This window comes from Rhinatrema bivittatum, chromosome 18 (genome assembly GCF_901001135.1).
Source record: "Rhinatrema bivittatum chromosome 18, aRhiBiv1.1, whole genome shotgun sequence".
Lineage (NCBI taxonomy): Eukaryota > Metazoa > Chordata > Amphibia > Gymnophiona > Rhinatrematidae > Rhinatrema > Rhinatrema bivittatum.
In genome coordinates this window covers 17,203,366-17,225,469 of record NC_042632.1, presented here as the reverse complement: position 1 = coordinate 17,225,469, position 22,104 = coordinate 17,203,366, and the positions used below count along the sequence as shown (strand labels likewise).

The following is a 22,104-nucleotide window of genomic DNA, read 5'->3' as shown; positions in this document are numbered from 1 at the left end:
AGGAGGCTCAACCCATGGTCTGGACTGATCTGTGGTACTACAGGAACGAAAATGAACAGGTAAGAACTAATTTTTCTATCTCTCACCAATTCAGAGACATTGGAGGGGTTTCGGTAAGATTTCCTCCAGTCTCCTTGCTCGGGGTGCCATACCGACGTTGTTCCTGATCCTGTTGGGGTAAGGGGAAGTGGGCTTCCGAGCGGGCTGAGCAGCCCCCTTGAGGGCTATGCCCCGCTTTAGTTTCGGTAGGCATACCACATGTTAAGGCCTCAGTGGCACCATCTTGCTCACGTTTTTGTGCGTCTTGTATTGCCCACCATAGAGTGCCAGTATGTTCGGAGCGCATAACGCCACGCAAAGTCGCGCACGTACGTACTTGCACAACTCTCTAGGCACAGACTTTAGGTAAAACCGGGCACAAAATTTTAAGTGCGAGCCAGCTGAACATGCAGTTATCGTCTCAAATGGCTCTGGCAGCAAAGAAACATATATAAGCTCCATTTTCTCTGTGCTGCTTGTCATATTAGGGCTACACAGTCTGACCTGGATTCTTACTTATGTCAGTGCTGTGAGGAGGCCCTGAGAGAGTTGGCCTCCCCAGACTTTGCTAAGCCTGGCTCCTCCCAATCAGAGGATGGGTCAGCAACAACTTTAATTAGAAGTACCCCGGATCCGAGTAATCCCAGAACTGAGTCTTCCATGGGAGAGTGAAATCCAGTGGCACTTACCCCAGTGCTTCCTGGGTAGGCATGGACCCGGCTTCCTTCTCTTGGGTGGAATGTTTTTCAAGGCCTTCAAGCCTTCGTAAAGACGCAGTCTGCTTCACTTTTTATTTATTTATTTATTTATAACTTTTCTATACCGAAGTTCAAATAACAGAGTTGATTATCACTCCGGTTTACATTGCAACCATAAAAAACAGTGACAAAGTTGTCTTACATAGAACAGGGGGAGAGAAAAACTTGGATACAGCTTAAGCATGGGGAGTAACGTGTCAAAACTGCTAAGAACTGATAAGAGTTGGCTTTTTGGGGTAACAAGGTATTCCAAGGGAGGGGGTAGGAATGAGGGGTTGGAAGGGGGGTTGGAACCTCAGCTGGTAAGGCCTTCCAGCCCTATCAGCAGGACTCGAGAAATGTCTCACCTCACTAAGGGTATCCCTGGCAGGGACTCGGACGGCACACACGAAGAAGGGGATCCAGATTCCTTGGAAGATGGGGAAATCCCACCAGGTTTAGAACCATATGATGAAATAGGTGGAATAATGCTCTGCATTTTCCTCGGGCGCAGGTACTGGAATTATAGCCCTCATCCTGAGGAGCCTTACCAAGGTAGACTCCCCTGCCTACTTCTTGTGTTCTTGCTATATTGCGAACTGTTACGAGCTGACTGAGTTACAAATTTCAGATTAAGTTTCATCAAGTGAGAGTCATGGCAACTTCTTTTGTAGATATTTGTTAAGCTGCTACTTGGGTCATCTGTTCACATCTTCACATCCCACTACTGTTTGGACAGCATGCCCCAAGGAAGCAGTAACTATGGACAAGCAATTATGTGCAGCCTGTTCACCCAGTAGTCTACTCTCCACTTTGCAGGGAAATATTTGCTCTGTTATACAACCCACTATGGCTAATTCATGCTTGCTTGTCCATGGGGAAAAGTTTGTTTACTTGTAAACAGGATTCTCTGTAGACAACAGGATGGATGAATTAGGCTTAAGTAATACCTGCCCACCTCACTGGAGAATTGACTACCTTGTTTAAGCTTAAGCTCTGGAAGAGACTGAGGGGCTCACGAGGCAGTGTACATGTGCAGGAGTGCCCACATTTACTCTTTAAAGTCTTTACTGAGCTCTGAGAGATGGGTCCATGTTGGCACTATTGGATGACATCTCCCCACACGTTATGGCTGATTCATCCTGCTGTCTACAGAATACCCTGTTCACTGGTAAGCCAACTTGCTTTTCTGCTTGTGCTGTTCATACTCTGCATGTTGTATACCAGGTTCCTGCTAATGCTATTCATACTCTACAGATTGTACAATGGGTTGCTGCTCATGCTGTTTCTGCCTTTGTTCAGGTTATTGTGGACTTCTCCTCTCCTAACATTGCCAAAGAAATGCATGTGGGCCACCTGAGATCAACAATCATTGGAGATAGTATCTGCCGCCTGTTTGAATTTGTTGGGCATAATGTGCTCAGGTGAGTGTAGTGTGATAAGCGTGCTTACCTTAATCGCTATAGACCCAGCACGTAGTGTTTTACATGTTTATCTGATGCTGGTTTATTGGGCAGGCTTTTTTTTTTTTTTTTTTGCCAGAGTGTGTAAATAATATTTTTTAGCTTTTTAAGACAGTTTGTAAATTGGCCTGATTGCTGGCATAAAGGAAGTTTACTCTTTCAGAGCCTGCAGGTTTGACGTTCCTTATATTTGTTATAATACAAATACAGATGTGAATAACGTCCCTCATCAGAACCATCACACTAAACTTCGCAGCAGTGCCAGGCCCAGTCTCAGAGCTCAGGTGCTGAGGTCCACTGAGAACGCCTTTGGGGAAATCATTCCTCTTCTGATATTCTCTTTGTATGGTACTGCGTACATGTGGTATGCGCTATACAAATCTCTGTATATTATTAGATTACTAGGACTCCAGGTAATCATTGTGTTGCATCTGCACATGCATGATGCAATGACCTCACCCCAAGCAGAGGGAGGAGCTGCAGGCAGTAAGGGAGGAGCACCAACATCGAAAGTGCAGGGCCAGCCAGTAAGAGCAGCGGCAGTGCAAGCAAATTTAAGGCTGATGGGGGTTTCCTGAGCTCTACCAGCTAAAGGAGAGCAACCATGCAGGCAGCAGAACAGCTGGTGGAGATTTCCCACCAGCAAAGTGAAATATCAAAAGTTAAAAAATGACTCTCAGACTGAAGAAGAGCTGGTAGCACTTCCCAGGGCCCACCAGCTGCAGCAGAAGGACTGCTGAGTATTCTCAGGCCCCGACAACTGCTGATGATGTCAGAGCCCTGGTAGGAGGGGACTAGGAAAGGGGCGGGACTTCAGTCCAGATCCAGAGTTGGAGGATGGTGAAAGAGAAAGGAGGGGGAGAGGGAAAGGTATGGGAACAGTGGGATAGGGAAAAGGTGGAGGATGGAGCAGAGAGAAGGAAATGGGGTTGAGAAAGAAGAAGAGGGGAAATGGGGTTGGGAGGAAGGAGAAGGGCAGTGGGGAGGAAGGAAAGGAAGGACAAGGCAGCAGGAAGGAAGGAAGGACTGGGGCAGTGAGGGGGAGAAGAGTGCACATCCCCCCTGACACCTCCATCCAACATACACATACCCCACTCCCACCTCACATATACACTCACAACCCCTGTTGGCAGAACAGGCTCAGGGCAACAATGGTGCAAATTAAGGAACAGAATCTAGCAATTCAGTCCCTCTCTGCAGGATCAGAGCAACAATCTTCACCAAGGCTTCCTTACTACTCTTATAAAAGGCCATACTTTCAGAGACTCCCCTTCTGGCAGTTGCAGCATTATCAGATGCTGCCTCGGCTTCTGCAATACCAGCAACTTCCCAGACAATGTGAACGCTGTCAACCAAAAGCAGTGTAACAAGTTCAGCCCAAACCTAGACAGGGTTTTCGACTACCTTCCAAATTCGGCAACCAGCCACTCTTGTAGGAGAGGGAATCCAGCCTACCGGGAGGAGTGATGCAAAATCATGGTAGATCACTGGGCTCTTAAAATCGTGGAGTCTGGATATGCTTACATGTCTCTCGGTGTCTCATAGTTCCTCATCATTTATACTTCAATCCAGATCCATCTCAATGGATGCAACTCTACCTGGAGATGGAGTCACTCCTGAAACAGGCAATAGAGCTAATTCTTCCTCATCTGTATGGCCAAGGGTTTTACTTCCTTTATTTCTTCATCTGCAAGAAATCTAGGGGACTGAGACCCATCTTGAATTTTAGAAGCCTGAACAAACGCATATTCTAGGAGAAATTCAAAATGAATTTCCTCCACACAATCCTCCTCTTCATCCAGCAAGAGGAGTGGATCTGCGCTGTGGATTTAAAGGATGCATATGCTCACATCCCCATCTACCCTTCCCACTGGCATTATCTGCGCTTTATAATGGTTTCCCTTCTCTACCAGTACAAGCTGCCCTTTGGCCTATCATCTGCACCAATAGTCTTCATGAAGTGCCTAGCTGTAGTTGCAGCACTCCTACAATGATAGGGCATTCAAGTCTTCCCATACGTGATGAATGACTGATCAGCATGGGGGTAATGGGGAATTGGATTCAAACGGCAACCAAGGAGGGTCCTGACTTTTATGGTCTGGGAAACTGATAAGCATGGGGGTAACATACACTGCACAACAGATACTACTACAAGCTTGCTGGGCAGACTGGATGGACTATTTGGTCCTTTTCTGCTGTCATTTCTGTTTCTTGGTGATGACGAAATCCCAGGAAGACATGCTAACCTCGCAAACATCGATACACCTTTTGCAGTCCCTGAGAGTCCTAATAAATTTTGAGAAATCAATTTCCACTCGGAGAATCAAATTCATTTGGATAGAGCATTCCTTCCCTTAGATTGAGTGACTACTCTCAAGTTATTAGTACACAAACTGCTGCGCACATATCGGTCATCAGCCAGCAACTTAATGGTTGTTCTGGGCACATGGCAGCAGCGATCCATGTGGTTCTAAATCGCCTTCATATATGACATCTACAGTGGGATCTTCATTCTCAGTGGGACCAGCTCACTCAGCCTTTGTCTACAAAAGTGCAAGTTTTGATACACATGAAACAGAATCTGCGGTGATGGCTAGACCCCTTGAAGGGCTCCATTGCACTTCCCTCCTCATCAACTAGTGTTGGAGACGGATGCTTTCAAAAAAGGTTGGGGAGCTCACACTGGCCCCTTTTCAGACTCAAGGGACTCAGTCATTCCAAGAAAGACAGTTTCAGATTAATCTGTTAGAAGTGAGAGTGATCAGATATTCTCTAACAACCTTTACTCGAATGCACAAGGGAAAGACCATCCTCATTCAGACCAACAACTAGGTCACAATGTTACATATAAACAGGGCTGCACAGGATTGTGGGCTCTTTACCTCAGTGATAAAGATGTGTGGGTGATCGCACATCATGTTATGCTGCAAGCAACCTACCTTGTTGGAATCTCCAACATGCTGGCAGATTGCCTCAGCAGAATCTTTCTACCACAGTTCAGTTCAGTTTATGGAGTCTACCAACAATAGACCAGTTTGCATCAGAACTAAATAGAAAACTAAGCTTTGTTCCATAACATAAGAGCATAAAACTTTGCCAGACTAAGTCAGTGTTGCGTCCGTCGGTCGCGCTGCCTTACCTCTTTTCTTCCCTTTTCCTCCTCCTTGGGTAAGATGGCTGCCGAGGGCCTCAGCGTCTCCAGCTCAGCATGGGCATCCCAGTCCGCCATGCTCCGTCCCGTGGCCTCCTAGGGCGCGCACTCGCTCGCACGCATGACGTCAATACCTCCGGGTATTTTAAGCCTCCACTACGCTACCATCATTGAGTTAGCAAGGACTTCGGTTTAGCTACTCTGACCGCTCTAGGCTGCACGCTTAGACGCCTCGCTACCCCCACCCGCTCCTCGGGGGTCTCTCGCTTCCAACCATCCTTCGGGGTTTCTACTAACTAGTCAACCGCTCCTCGGAGGGTCTCTCTCTCTCTCTCTCTCTCTCTCTCTCTATTATTTCAGGATCTCCTGGACTATCAGGTACTCGCTCCTCGAGGGCCTACCAGTCTGTGTATCCTGCACCACGGACCTTCGGTCCCACCATCTTCATTGCCAGGAAGACGCTCGCACTACACTCCTGTGAGTACCTCTATGATCCGGTGCCAACTCCACCCACCAGGTTCAGGCCTTGCCCGCACTGTGGGTCCTATCTATCTGGAACATCTGGGTGAGACTTCTACATCTGAGACTGTCTGAACATATTGGCACCTTGTGGACTTTAGTGCCTTGCCTTCCTGCCTCATACCATCTATCTACAGCAGTACAATAAAGCTTTCCACCTACCAGTGTCTGCTATCTGAGTTTAGCCTATCGCTGTGATTCCCCATGGGGCCCCTCCCCATGGGAGGAGTCATCTCCCCAGCGACTAAGGGTCCACATGATGCCACAAACACAACAGTCAGACCAAAGGTCCATCAAACCCAGTGGCCAAGCCAGATCACAAGTACCTGGCAGGATCCCAAGGGGTAGATAGATTCCAAGCTGCTTATCCCAAGAATAAGCAGTGGATTTCTGCAACTCTACCTTAATAATGCTTAATGGACTTGTCCAAACCTTCTTTAAACTCAGGTACTCTAATAAGTTTCACCACAACCTCTGGCAATGAATTACAGAGCTTAATTATGTGTTGACTGAAAAAATATTTTCTCTTATTAGTTTTAAATGTATTACTTAGTAACTTCATTGTGTATCCTCTGGTCTTTGTACTTTTTGAAAGACTAAACAACTGATTACCGTTTACTCGTTCCATTCCACTTATTTTATAGACCTCTGTCATATTTACCCTCATCCGTCTCTTCTCCAAGCTGATGAGTCCTATCCTCTTTAGCCTTTTTCATAGGGGAATTGTTCCATCCCCTTTATCATTTTTGTCTCCGTTCTCTGTACCTTTTCTAATTCTGCTATGTCTTTTTTTTCAAATGTGGTGGCCAGAACTGCTCACAGTACTCAAGATGAGATTTCACCATGGAGCAATACAGAGGCATTAATCAATCATTCTAGCCAACAAACTCAGAATATCCCAGGATGCTTGCTTGCTTTTCCACCAATCCCACTGATATCCAGAACAGTTCAAAAAGTGCAGAAAGACTGGATTCATCTGTCTCATAGCTCCAGTATGGCCCAGACAAGTTTGGTATGAATGTATATTGCAACTATCTAGCAAGCCTTCATGTCAGATCCATTCTTATTAACCCAAAAATGGGATGCCTGTTTCATCCAAACCTACTGTCCCTCATTTTGATGGCTTGGATGTTGTCCTTACCAAAACAAGTTGAGGTCATCATAGCATTTGCAAGAAAACCATCAACTAGGAAAACATATGGCTTTAAATGGAAAAATATTTCCGCATGGTGTCAGCAAAATTTGTTGAATCTGTTTTTGTACTCTCTCAAAGGCTTGCTTAACTACTTGTTTTCTCTGCTTTGCGACTAAGCACTTCATTGGTGAGAGTACATCTCAGCGCAAAGCTTACCATACTCGGAGAATAAACCTACCTCCATTCATCCGTTAATGTCCAATTTCTTGAAAGGTTTATGGAAGACTAAACCTCTGATCGCACAACCACCTGTACCTTGGAATCTAAATGGGTCCACACACAACTCATGAAACTGCTGTTTGAACCATTAGAATCAGCTTCTCTTAAATTAACATGGAAAGTATTGTTCTTGGTAGCAATAACGTCAGAGGAGTCAATGAACTTCAAGCCTTTTACATGCAATTCCTCTACAATAGGGTAGCGCTCCACACCCATTTGAAATTCCTACCAAAAGTAGTATTAGCTTTGCATATTAATCAAGCCATCATACTCCCTATGTTCTTTACAAGGCCACATGCACATGAAGGTGAAAAAGCTCTTCACACCTTAGACTGTAAGAGGGCCTTGACTTATTACAAAGGAAGAATTTAGCTGTATTGCCAAGCTTCCCAGCTCTTTGTCTCTTATGATCCTAATCAATTAGGCATAACCGTGGTCAAACAGACATTGTCTACCTGAATGTAATGTGCTTTGAAGTGCCAAAAAGTGTAATGTTAAATAAATAAATAAAATTGGCTAGCTAACTGTATTGCTCATTGCTATACCCTAGCAGACATTCAGATTACAGACTCAAGTGAGAGCCATGGACTCAAGAGAGAGCCATTGCTGCATCAGTGTCTCATCTCCGAGCTGTACCTCTCGAACACATCTGCAAAGCTGCAACTTGATCATTAGTACATACCTTTGTGTCCCATTACTGTCTGAACAATTTATCAAAGGATGAAAGTAAATTCGGACAAGCAGTTTTGCATAACCTGTTCACCCAGTAGCCCACTCTCCATGGTGGGTCCTGATTACTTTTTCAGCAAGCACTCTGCTGAAACCCTCAGCTTGAGATTCCTCATGTCATGGCTAATGCAGTCCTGCTTATAGACAGAAAAAGCAAATTTTCTTAATTTAAATTTTGGTTTCCATAAACAGGATAAATTAGCCATGTTAAATACCAGTCTGCCTGCATGCCTTCCTGGAGCGTTGACTACCTAGCTAGAATTAGCTCTCAGAACAACTGTGGTGAGCTCATGAGACAACACCACCTGAGCGGGAATTCCCGCACATGCTCTATAGAGCAAAAGCTCCATTAGCTGAGACAGAAAGGGTGATTGGTGTCACTGAATGACGTCGCCCACATGTCATGGCTAAGTCTATGGAAAACACTGTTTATGTTAAACAAATTTGCCTTCCAGTTATACATGAGAAATTGTGGCATGTAGCATGGTTAGTCTTAGTTGCTTGTTTTAACGATAACAGCTCTCTTTCAACACAGGTTAAACCACGTAGGCGACTGGGGCACCCAATTTGGCATGCTGATTGCTCACCTGCAGGATAAATTTCCAGACTATGTGACTGTCTCACCTCCCATCAGTGATCTTCAGGCATTTTACAAGGTGCTTTGTGCTCTACTGCTATGTTTTTTTTCTTCTGTGAGGGCAACTTTCCAACTATGGGGAAGATTTTAAATGAAGCGTGCATGGCCTACATGTGTGCGCACATGTACACCCGCCGCACGCACAGGCACATGTACACCCGATTTTTCCCTGATCTAAGAATTAGAATCTGTACTTACTGTTAAGTCATCCTAAAAATGTACGAATATGAACTAGATTAGATCCATACTATTGTGATGCCCTAGAATATGTATAAATATGAGCTAAAACATTCACTTATAAATATGAACTAGAACATATACTTATTGTGGTGTTAACCTAGAATGTGAATGGCAACGCACAGTATGTGATTTTAGACCATGTTGTGATCTTCATTTGGAATGACGGTATATAAAACGTCTAAATAAATAAAAATAAATAATCTGTTTTATTTATTTATTTATTTAGCATTTTTCTATACCGACTTTCCAATAACAAAATTATTGATCAATTCGGTTTACATTTTAAAGTAAAAAAAAAAAAAAGTTTTGAGGTAATGCTGTACTTATGTGTGTGTGGTATGTACCTCTCTGCATAACTCCCCCTTGCTCACTTAACTGTTCTCAGTCTAAATCACCATCTTCAGCAGATCAGGTATTGCGCAATTAAACAGTTTTGAAAAACCCATTATATGCATATAATATGAATACCTACCTTTGCCATGCTTTTCTTAACCCAGGAATCAAAACACAGGTTTGACACAGAGGAAGAGTTTAAGAAGCGAGCCTACCAGTGTGTGGTGCAGTTACAGAGTCATAATCCTGACATCAAAAGGGCTTGGAATCTGATCTGTGATGTGTCTCGGAAGGGTAAGTGCTTTAGCCCTTACTGATTTTTCATGGACTGCAGATGAAGAGAGTCAGCTGAGATTTGGTATACAGCCTCTGAGAGGAGACAACCCCTGAAGAGAGCACCAGAAGCAATAATTATCCATTCTCCGTCAACAAGCAGGGCTAAATTAGCCATGACGTAGGTAACGTCATCCGACAACACCGAACTTCTCTCTAAACTCCTAGAGCTTTTCCACTACTGAGCACGTGCAGGAAATCCTGCTTAGATATTGCCTCAAAAGCCCCTTCAGTCTTTAAGAACATAAGTTGCCATACTGGGTCAGACTGAGGGTCTATCAAGCCCATCATCCTGTTTCCAACAATGGCCATTTCAAGTTACAAGTACAAGTAAATAGATCCCATGCCACTAATGCCGGTAATAAACAGAGGCTATTTCCTAAATCACTTTAGCTAACAGTGGTTTATGGATTTCTCCTTCAGGAAATTGTCCATAAACCTTTTTTAAATCCAGCTAAGCTAACTGCCTTAATCACATCCTCTAGTAATGAATTGAGTGAAAGAATTTTCTCCAGTTTGTTTTAGGTGTGCTGCTTGCTAACATGGAGTGCTCCCTAGTTCTTTTATTATATGAAAGTGTAAACAACTGATTTGTATTAACCCATTCTAGTTCTCTCATGATTTCATAGACTTCCTTCATATCCCCCCTTAGCCATCTCTTCTCCAAGTTGAACAGCCCTAACCTCTTTAGCCTTTCCTCATAGGGGAGCTGTTCCATCCTTTTTATCATTTTGGTTGCCCTTTTCTGTACCTTCTCCAGTGCATTTATATCTTTTTTTGAGATGTGGTGACCAGAATTGAACGCAGTACTCAAGGTGAGGTCTCACCTGTGATGCATTCCTTCCCTTCCTAATAATTCCTAACATTCTGTTTGCTTTTTTTTTACCACTGATTGCAATGACGCCTAGATCTTTTTCCTGGGTGGTAATTCCTAAAGTGAAACCTAACATCGTGTAACTTCAAGTTATTTTTCCCCATATGCATCACCTTGCACTTGTCCACATTAAATTTAATCTATCTTTTGGATGCCCGATCTTTTGGTCTCACAAGGTCTTCCTGCAATTTATCACTATTATTCATATGAGCTTCAGCATGGATATATAGCTTCTCTCTCTGTATTTTATTTTCTTCATTAATATTTAACCCTTAAAATTTTTTTCAAGTTCTAGTTGCCTCGCTGCCTCAGTAGCACCCCAAACAGCACTTTTCATTGCTATTAAAAAAAGGATTTTATTTTTTTCATGAGATATCGAGTCTTGGCACCATCAATGCAGCCAATGCAATTGATGCTGTTGACACATGATGCATTGGCATCATCACACATGATGCATCGACGCAGAAGGCCTTAACACTGTTGAAACACAAAATCTCGACACATCAAACCCTAAAGCATGAAATGCATTGAGCCTCAATGCCATTGATGCCTCAAGCACTGGAACAGACTGCACCATTGTCAGTGCATTGGGCCGCAGTTCTTCCAACACAGCTATTCGCTAATACACCAGTTACTACCATGCATATGGGGCAGAAGAGGATATGACTGACTTACCCTCTCTAATCTCAAGAGCATACTCATCATCAAAGTTACTGGAATGAGACTTCTGTCCAGATACTCCAGATCCCATTTGTTCTCTGGTTCCCCTTGCATCTAATTGACCCCCTATTCAAATTCTTCAAAACCCAGAGGATGGACAAGGAAATTCCATACTAATATCTGAAAATGTTGTTCCATTTCCCATGCTTAGCCAGAGGATATGTCAGTCCTTGGACCAAGTGGCAGAGCTGGTGAAAACTTTCTTTACTCCTCTAGTGGCTAAGGATAAGGAGGGTACTTCTCAACCTCTCCTTTCCAAGGTAGCAGGTATACTCCCACAGGAAGAAGTCCCTGTATTCTCAGATTGAATGGGTTCCCTATCAGAACTTCCTGTGAGGCACTTATAGTCCCCAACACTTGCAGCAGTCAAGCCAGTCAGCGGATGTACCAGGTGACCAAGAATCCCTCCTCAGTCACTTTTTTCATTATTAGGGTCCTAGACTAATGTACCCTTCCCTCTATGGTCTGAGAAAGGTTTAATGGGAATACCCTCTGATCCCATTCCTGAACCCCCGGAGCAGTCATTTCTATTTGTGGACTTCTCTTAGCCAGATTTCTGGACAAGTTGGGCACGGTGCTTGGGGTCAATGTGTGTAAAGACAAGGATCCTCGTGCAAAAGTCTTTGGCCTCCTCCAGATTTTGGAGACTTCGGCAGAGTTTGCAGCCATTCCAGTCCATAATATTCTTCAAGAGTTACAAACAAGAATATAGGAGAATGATTTCCTGAACCCTAGTAGCAAGGAAATTAGACCTGGAGTACAAAAATGCTCAGGCATTGGAATAGTTCAACTGCCACACCAATCGAGGTGGAATCAGCTCTTAAAAGAGCAGAGAAAATTATTTTTTTAAATACTCTAGCAGGCTACTTGGACAACTTTGGCAAGAATGTGTTTCAGAGCCCCATGCTTAATATCACTTATTTCTGCTCGCCAGCTCTATATGGGTCAAAACTTACATGACTGCACGCATCCTTCCGTGTGGTGATAGTTCTGCATGCTCCCAGCCACCTTTAGATACAGGGAATGTCTACACCATCTTATTTGCTCCATTTACAAAATATTTGACATGATGGCCCGCCCCTCTTCAGCTTTAATTGGAGCATTCCAGATGGCTTGGTTGAGAGTCAGTAGGTTGCATGAATATCACGACAAGCTAGGGAATGTCCCCTGCCTAGAAGATCATCTCTTCGGAGACAAACTCAGAGAAACAGTTGTTCAAATAAAGGAATAACGTGGTGGTCCAGTCCCTCTGCACAAACTTGGAGTAACAGTCCACTTCAAAGTGGCCCTTCTATGCTTTTAAAAGGTTGTCTTTCCAGTTTCAGCGGTACTGGATCCTGCTGTTACTTCTGCAATAGCAAAAATTTCCAGCTTGAAGTCGACAACTGCAAGCTTCACCAACCACAAAATGGCACAACAAGCTCAGCCCAAACTGGATCATGTTTTTGACCACTTTTCAAACCCAGCAATAGTGCTGACCAGTAATGGGGAGTGTCCAGTGTTACCTAGAGGAATAGTGCAAGATCACCAAAGACTGCTGTGTTCTCAAGATTGTGGATACTGCTTGCATTTCTCCTGGCTTCCCCACCCTTCCACATTCCTTAGCCTTCAATCCTGTTCTGTATCACTCGATGCTTCGCTTGGAGATGGAGTCACTCCACAATCAGTGGACAATAGAACTCATTCCACCCCATCAGCATGGCTAGGGGTTTTAGACCCTCTACTTCCTTATCCCTAAGAAAACCAGGGGATTGAGACTCATTTTGGATTTAAGAAGCCTGAACAAGAGATTCAACAATTCTCACCTTCACCCAAAAAAGGTAGTGGATGTTTACCCTGGATCTAAAGGATGACTATGTGCATATACCCATCCATCCAACCATCCCTCCCTTCCACTGGCACTATCTATATTTTATGATGGTCTCCTCTCACTATCAGTACTGAGTTTATTAGCTGCATCAAGGGTCTTTACTAAGTGCCTACCTGTTTTAGCAGCACACCTGTGGCATCAGGAAATCCGTGTTTTCCCTTACTTAGATGACTGGCTTATAATAGTGACTTCCTGAGCGGCTGTACTGATATCCCCGCAGAAGCCAGTTCACCTCCTGCAGTTATGATTCCTGGTGAATTTTGAGATACCAGCTCTGTTTCCTGCAGAATAGTCTCTGCAAGAAAGAGCTTTCCTCCTCTCAGATTGGACAAACATTCTCAGGAACCTTGTGTATACAGACTGCCAAAAGGAGATCAAGTAATGACCAGAGAAGTTCTGGTTGTTTTGGACCACATGGCTGTTGCAGTTCACATAGTTTCACTAATTTACCTTCACATGTGACTTCTGCAGTGGAGCCTTCACTCCAAATCGGACCAATTGACTCAGCCCTTGACCACCAAGGTGATAGTTCCACAGAAAATGAAGCCGCATCTATGCTGGTGACTAGACCCTGATACCATGTAGTCTCATGGAAATAACCAGAGTAAACCTCATACAAGATGGCGGGCTTTAACTTTGATAGCCCTGACAGCCACTAAGATGATTGTGCGGTGACCAATCTAATAACAGACCGTCACTATGGTATAATCATTGGTTTCTCCGGTACTGGTTTTACGATTTTTTTCTATTTTTTTTTAAACGTTTTCATCTTTTAGTATGGTCAACTTTTAGGGCAGTAAAGTTACACTTATCGTAGCAGTAGGTGCAGCGGGGATATCAGGCTGGCGCTGGCCCGACACGGCTCGTGTTTCTGTCAGCTTCTTCAGGGGCCGAGAAATGCCAATTGATTCCCGAGTCTGCTCAGCAAACAATTCTGCTACACGCCGTTTTGATTACTGGCAGCCGACGGCCCTTTGCCCTTACTATGTCACAGGAGCTACCGCTGCCATTGGTCGACTCCAGTGACATAGTGAGGGCAAAGGGCCGTCGGCGCCATTTTGATTGCTGGCAGCTGACGGCCTAAGTCCAGGAGATCACTCCCGGACCGCTCCTGGACCCCCGCTGGACCACCAGGGACTTTTGGCAGCTCTTGGAGGGGTCAGGAGGGTGGGGGGTTGTATTTAATTAATTTGGCAGGTCTTGGGGGGGTCAGGAGGGTGGGGGAAGCTGAGGGATTAGTTTTAAAGGGTAGGGGTGGGTTTTTTTTTTTTATCGGCTCAGGCACAGCCGATAAAAAAAAAAAAAAAAAATCCGATCGGGCCGGACGAAAAAAACCCCACGATGTGAATCGGAACCGGAATCAGAACCGATTCCGGTTCCGATTCACATCTCTATTACCGGTACCTCCTTCTCTGCCTCTCAGATCTCGCACATGCGCGTCTGCGCCGCTTCACTGCAGTCCTCAGGAGCGAGATCTGAGAGGCAGAGAAGGAGGTACCGGGAATAGGATACAAGGGTGGGCCAGAGGGATGCGTTACCGCTCTGATAGCCTTGGAGACAGGGAGAGCTGACCAATCCAAGCAGGATTTGTATACAACAACCAGCCAATCGCCTGTAAGGTACATCGCTTGCCGTGATTGGCTGGTTGTTGTATACTGGGTATCACATGCAGTATGGTTATGTAGTGACACAGAAGGGTAGTCTTATACGGCGAGTATATCCCAAACTCTATATTTTAACTGGAAAAGTTGGGGGTCGTCTTATACGCCGGAAAATACGGTATATAAAACGCTTAAATAAATAAAATAAATGTGCTCTTTCTGCAGCTAGTGTTGGAGAATGGGACGTCAATAGAAGAAAGTTCTGCATTCTACTTTCACACTTACTAAAGGCCCCTATTTTGCAGATTTTAATTGTTACTCTTGGGAAGTTATTTGTTAAAGTTTTGGACCCTTCCTCCCAATTAGCCCTCACCATTGTTAAAAATATACATAAATGGGCTGTCTGTACTGGTCTTCATCAGACGCAGGTTGCATCTATGAACAGTTAAAGGTGGACTAAGGAGAGAGGTTATAAGAAAAGATGTGTGCTCATTTATTTCAAAATGTGTGGAAAACCTGGTCAATGAAAGATAGAAGAAGGAGCTAAGGCTCTGTAAAGAAGCACTTAAACCGAGAAACAAAAACGTTGATATTTTGGGAAATTTTGCTGTTTTTAATTATTGCTAAAACCCTCTGCTGCCATGGACTTTAATATAGCTGTACCTTACTAATTTTATTTAAGAACAAGTATAATTGTAAATGAGTTCTTTCTTTCATTATTTAATACGTTGCTTTTTATCTTTTAGAGTTTCAGAGAATTTATGACTGTCTGGACATTAAACTCATAGAAAGGGGTGAATCCTTCTATCAGGAGCGGATGACAGATGTGGTAAAGCTGTTTGAAGAGAAAGGTATAATGGTCTTTGTGTTTTTCTTCCCTTGAGAGAGTGCACCACTCCTTTTACATCTAGGCCTATTCAGATGGTCCCAGCTCCTTCCTACACTAATCCATGGCTGCCCAGTGGACCAGCACCAATGCCGATTTTTCTGCACTCAGGCAGGTCAGTCCACACCAGTCGGTTATGCTCGCCTACCAGCAGTTGGAGTCTGAGTAAAGCTGACTCGCTGACGTCACAGACATATAATCCTGCCCCGATTTCAGCCCGCCAGTAGTCTCCATCTCCAGCAGATGGTGGACATGCATCCCCCTACTCAGGGTTGCTTGTAGTGTAAAAAAAAAAAAAAGTTAGGAGAAGACGGCAGAGTTTGGAGATTTTTGAGGGCTGGTGTGCAATGTGGTTCGCATCTGCTCCAGGATATAAGGTTCCTATTATATTGGAATTCCTGCAAGAAGGTTTGATTAAAGGCTTGTCCCTGAGCACCCTGTTCAAGTGGCGGCTATTGCTTGTTACAGAGGATAAGCCAATGGTGGGTCATTGTCTTCTCATTTTTTGAAGGGAGGTAAGCATCTATGTCCTTTGAGATTTCCAGTGCCTCTTTGGTTCCTTAATCTGCTCTTGAGTTTCTTGGCGGGTGCTACCTTTCAGCTTCTGCATGGCGTTTCCTTGCGGCTGCTTACCTTGAAGATGGTGTGGCAGTCTGTTCCGCTCAAAGGGTTTCTGAACTGCAAGTTCTCTTTTGTCAAGAGCCTTTTCTCCATGTAACTCCGGGGGCAGTACAGCTTAGGACCGTCCCTTCTTTTTTGCCAAAGATGGTTTTGGAGTTTAACTTGTATCAGTTGATTTCCTTGCCCATTCTGGACAGGGATAGAGATGACCAGGAGTATCTTCTTTTGCATGCCTTGGATGTCGAGCGACATTTAATGCGGTACAGGAAATCTTTTCCTCTGCATTCAGGCAGGCCAGTCCCCACCAACGGGTAATGTACCTCTGCCAGCAGATGGAGACGGAGTAAGAAACCTACGTCATGGATATATAGTCCCACCCTGACATCAGCCCGCCAGTATTCTCCGTTTCCAGCAGATGGTGGGCATGTATTTCCCTAGGGGATTGCCCATTAAAGTAAATAAATAAAATATAAATAAATAAAGGAGAAATAGAAGAAAACAGAAGATCAGGCCAATTATATAGCACCGCTTGCTTCCTGAAGTGATATCATTGGGTCCCTCCCTCATTTGAGAGCCTTAGTCCGGCAGCCTTGGTCTGGCATGAACTTGGTTCTTATGTTCTTACCAACAGGCCGATTCAGTAAAAGTCGCAGGAGAGCGGGCGCGCACAGACCACTCTCCTGTGCGCGCGATTCAGTATGTAAATGAGGGCCCACGGTAAAAAGAGGCGCTAGGGACACTAGCGCGTCCCTAGCGCCTCTTTTTTGACAGGAGCGGCGGCTGTCAGCGAGTTTGACAGCCGACGCTCAATTTTGCCGTCAGCAGGTTTGAGAACCGACACCGGCAAAATTGAGCGTCCGGTTTTCAAGCCGCGGGCCGATTTTACTTTTTTTTTTTTACTTTTTAATTATTTTTAACTTTTGGGACCTCCTACTTAATATCGCCATGATATTAAGTCAGAGGGTGTACAGAAAAGCAGTTTTTACTGCTTTTCTGTGCACTTTCCCGGTGCCGGCAGAAATTAGCGCCTACCTTTGGTTCGGTGCTAATTTCTGAAAGTAAAATGTGCGGCTTGGCTGCACATTTTACTTTCTGAATTGCGCGGGAATAACTAATAGGGCCATCAACATGCATTTGCATGTTGCGGGTGCTATTAGTTTCGGGGGGGTTGGACGCGCGTTTTCGATGCGCTATTACCCCTTACTGAATAAGGGGTAAAGCTAGCGCGTCGAAAACGCGTGTCCAAACGCTCCGCTGAAGCGCACTGTACTGTATCGGCCTGCAAGTTGGCACTTTTCTATTAGAACTGATTCTGTTTTGGGAACATTAGATAATCTAAATGCCCAAGTAAATGAACACTTTCAGGAGATCTCAGTTCCCTGTACATACCAGGATCAGTCCAGACGGTGGGTTATGTCCCCCGTCCAGCAGATGGAGTCAGAACAAAAACTTCTGGGGGAGATGCTATATAAGCCCACCTCCCTTATCTCAAAACTCAGTATCTTTCTGACGCCAGCAGATGGTAGCAGGGGACCCTCAGTTCCCCAGCACTATAGCTTAGTTATCTAGGCTTGTATTTTGTCTCTTATTTGAGGGATCAAGTTTAAAAAAAAAAAGACCAATTTGCTTGTCAAGGTGAACGGGGGGTACTCTGGGTTGCTTGTTGTAAAAAAAGACGGCAGAGTTTGGAGATTTTTGAGGGCTGGTATGCAGTGTGGTTCGCATCTGCTCCAGGATATTATATTGGAATTCCTGCAAGAAGGTTTGATTAAAGGCTTGAAGGTTCAAGTGGCGGCTATTGCTTGTTACAGAGGATAAGTCAATGGTGATAAATGTAAAGAGGATTACCTTGATTTAACACAATTTCTAGACGAATCAAATTTGGATTTCAAAGATGGCGCTACTTTATTAGTAGTTTATGCTCTTGAGTATGGCAAACAATGGACCTTGAAACTTTTTTTTTTTTTGCTTTAAAGATTCTACTTTTCTTGAGCATTAGATAGCTGTATTCCCAGATGTGAATAAGGCAACACAAGTTCGTAGAAGATTATTCCTGATAAAAAAAAAAAAAGAGTCCTGGTTCTCGGGGCCACTTTTTTTGTTAAAATTTCCTTGAAAATGCCTTAAGAGTCCTGCTGCCGCTCCTTGTGACTTGGGCAAGTCACTTTACCCTCCATTGCCTTAGGTACAAACTTAGGCCTGGATTCACCATTCTATCGCAGAATGGTGAATCCAGTGAAAACGGGGGGCGAAGGAGAGGGGTCGGGCCTGCGAAAGCCGGCAGCCATTGCACCACCGCGGTGTTTTTGCTGCCGGCTTTCGCAACCAATAGCGCCATAGTGAAAGGTTGTGCAATTGGGCGCACTACTGGCAACGATAACGTGGCTTACCTTATCGCCGCCAGCGAAGACATCGTGGAGTCCGCCCCCTCGCTGCCCCGACTCCGCCCTTAGCAAGCTATCGCACGCGATAAGCGTTACAAAATGACCCCTTAGATTGTAAGTTCTCTGGGGATAGAGAAATACCTACAGTACCTGAATGTAATCCATTTTGAAGTGCTGAAAAAAGTACGAAAAAGCGGAATATAAATCTAAATAAATTAAGTATCAGGGAATCGGTTATACCTTTTTTGATCCCATCCAATTGGAGAATTTCCTGCAAAATAAGTCTCTTCCTTCTTTGGATGTTAATGCTATAAAGTAGATTCAAAATGAGCTATAGTAGATTTATTGCTAGGATTTCCTTTCTTTTCTGATATAAATTAAGAAAGAATGTCTCTCCCCGAAATGTGGTTTGGCTATATATTGAAATTGTTTCTTGTGTTAAATCATAAATAGATATGATTGTTTTCTTTTTGATTTCTTAAATCAAGTTCTCTTGAATGATGTAAAAAACCTTAATAATGAATACATTAAAAAAATAAATGTGTGAATCAGCCCCAGAGTCTCTCTTCCACCTTCTATTCTCTTCCACTCCCACTAGGGAGCTTCAGTCCTCACAACAAGCTATTATATTGCCCTTCAGCTGATTTCTTCAATACTAAAGTACAGAAGACTTCACACATTCAGCTTATATGCCACGAAAATATGGAACAATATTCCAATAGCCTCCCACCATACACCTTGTTACCTTACTTTCCTGGAAAAAATTAAGTGTTTAGCTATTCAGCAGAGACTCTGGCCTCTACTACCTAATGCATTGTATGCTTTACATCCATTATTATTTATAGGGGTTTTTTTAAATTTTATCTTTATTATTTTAAAAACAATTTACAAAGGATAATCACTTTGTACAGAAACAAGAAAAATAATCAGCTTTATCTCACAACTTTCTCAGTTATATTACAAAAGAATAACAATATCAGTTAACTTGATCCCAAACATGGAGAGAGGAGGGTTTACTACCAGGACATATGAGGAGATAATCTTTAAAGAAAATTCTAAGAAGAATAAGCTTAGCGTTTAACAACTATTCTTTTCTTTTCTTTATGACTCCACAATAGAAGCATCCTGGACTGAAGGATTGGGGAATAATCTTTTTCTATTTTCCAGCAATACTTTCATTTGTTCAGGTACAAAGAAATCATAGGTAATATTATCTAGCTTTAGTGTAAATCGATACGGGTACCTGAGTATAAAACTCGCCCCCGTTGAACGGGCTTCCTGTCGCATTGACAGGAATCCCTTCCTTCTTTCCTGAGTAGCTTGTGCCAAATAGGGAAGACCTGCACAGTTTTACCCAATAATTCTGCTCTCATATTTAAGAAATAATTCCTCATTATTAGACTGAGAACTTGCGAATAAATAAAAGAAACCAAGAGAGTGGACCTCTCTATTATTTCAGAAGTTGAAGTCTCTAGAAAAGTTGTTAAATTTGCCAGATCAAGTACTGGAGCAGCTTCTTCTCCTCTAGGCCTTGCATGAGGCATGAAATACACTTTATTCAAAGTGGAAATATTCTCAGGAACTATCTTCAGAATATCCACCATGTATTTCCTCAAAGTTGTTCTCGGTTGTTCGCCCATAACCTTGGGAAATTTATAAACCTAAGGTTTAAATTCCTTGATTTATTTTCCAGCTGTTCCAATTTCCTATTAGTGATGATACGGTCTTTCATCAAAGCTGCTTGCACATCTTGAGACTTCTTTACTTGTTCTTCCAATCTCTGGATCTTTTGTTGTTGTTCCAAGTATTTTGCATTATATTCATGTGTAAAACTTCCAATTTTTGAGGACACATTTGCCTGCTGTTGTGCAAATTTAAATAATACCATCCCCATTCTGGTCATCAGCTCCCAGAGAGCGTCCATGACACAACCTCAGGTTTAGGGAATAAGGCATTCCCTGCTTCAGGCTCAAATTTAAAGAAATCTTCGCCATTAAAGGCATTCAAAGTGGAAACAAAGTCCAAGTTTCGATTTGTCGTCGGCAGCCCTGCCATCTCTTCTCCTGTCCCCTCCAGTCCTGCGTTTTCTCTCCCATTTCCCGCGGTGATTCCTGCAGCTGCACCCAACAACCCTGCCAGGGCCGATACAGCACTCACCAGACTCGAGGAGTCTCTGGGGACCGGCACTGGAGGCGTCCTGGAGTCTGGAGGGCTCAAGCTGGTTTCTCCAGGGTCTACCATGGCTCCTCCCGTGGTAACCTCCATGGAGCGCGTCACCTCCACTCGAATAGTTTGCAGTCAGCTCCGTTATCGTACGCTGTCCGGATGGAAGGGATGGCGCTGCAGGATACACTCGGACCCGACCTTTCCTTTTCGGGGGCATAATTCAGCGGCTCTCCCAGCCTGAAGAAACAATCACAGTTAGTTGGGAAACGGAGCAGTGCTGCTACACCGCCGCCATCTTGGGTCTGCCCTCGATCCCAGGAATCTATTTATACTTTTTAATTTCTTTATTGCAACACAATGTACTAAGTGTTCCTTATTTATATCCTAGATCCTTAATCTTCCTTTTATCTTCAGGTTATTTTTGCATGCATACATTACCACATTCTGTATGTTCTTATCTTTTATAATCTGCCTTGTGACTTGAGAAGGGTGGAATATCAAATGTTCATATATAAATACTGGAATTATTCTAAATTAAGCAAACTATTTTCTTTAACTTTTGATGTGCAGTTATCTAAAAAACTTCTTCCACCCTGATTCCTCCTTGTAGGCCTTGTCCAAGATGATGAGGGGCGGAAGATCGTATTTCCCCCGGAATGCTCCATTCCCTTAACAGTCGTGAAATCCGATGGAGGTTACACGTATGACACGTCGGACCTTGCTGCTTTGCATCAGCGGTTGTTTGATGAAAATGGTGACATCGTTATCTATGTGGTAGACAGCGGTCAGGTGAGTGAGTAAATGCTCTGGCTTTGCAGACATTTTACTATAGAAATGTTAGTTAAAGTAGTATAGCTGCTGTGTTAATCCACTTGAATGCACAGAAAGGTTAACAAAAACAAAATATGTATATCAAAGTACCTTTTTATTGGACTTACTGAATATGGTTTTTTACTAGCTTTCAGGACCTAATACTTCCTTCCTCAGGTCAGAATAGTGTGTGCATGGTGTGTGTGTGTGTGTGTATGTATATAGTAACATAGTAATAACGGCAGTCTGCTCAGCAAGATTCTTATGGTAGCAACTGCTGCTCCATGCAGTTATCCCCATGCCTTAAGATAACCCATAAAAATTTACCACTAGCAACATTTTTACTGTGTGATGAGCCTTCTTGAAAATTCAGACAGTGCTGCTTGACATGCTTTGCTTATGAGCCTGAACTTAGAAGCAGTCCTGTGCTTTTTCCCCTTGTCTGCATATCAGTACCCCAGACCATAAAAGTCAGGGCCTGTGTTGACTGTTGTCTGAATCCAATTCCCCTTCCATCCCCTCCCATCCCCCACTGCCATCCAAGCAGAGAGCGATGTTGCAGGTGCTTCCAAAGCAT

The 22,104-nt window shown here is 43.7% G+C and overlaps 1 protein-coding gene across 1 annotated transcript in view; it reads left to right on the top strand.

Moving 5' to 3' along the window:
• The window catches only part of RARS (arginyl-tRNA synthetase), a 113,158-nt gene that overhangs the window by 65,239 nt on the left and 25,815 nt on the right, over nucleotides 1-22,104 (top strand). The window contains exons 6-10 of the mRNA XM_029583732.1: nucleotides 2,079-2,200; nucleotides 8,588-8,708; nucleotides 9,427-9,556; nucleotides 15,407-15,511; nucleotides 21,328-21,506. Coding sequence (XP_029439592.1) covers nucleotides 2,079-2,200; nucleotides 8,588-8,708; nucleotides 9,427-9,556; nucleotides 15,407-15,511; nucleotides 21,328-21,506 — 657 coding nt within the window. The remainder of the gene's footprint in view (nucleotides 1-2,078; nucleotides 2,201-8,587; nucleotides 8,709-9,426; nucleotides 9,557-15,406; nucleotides 15,512-21,327; nucleotides 21,507-22,104) is intronic.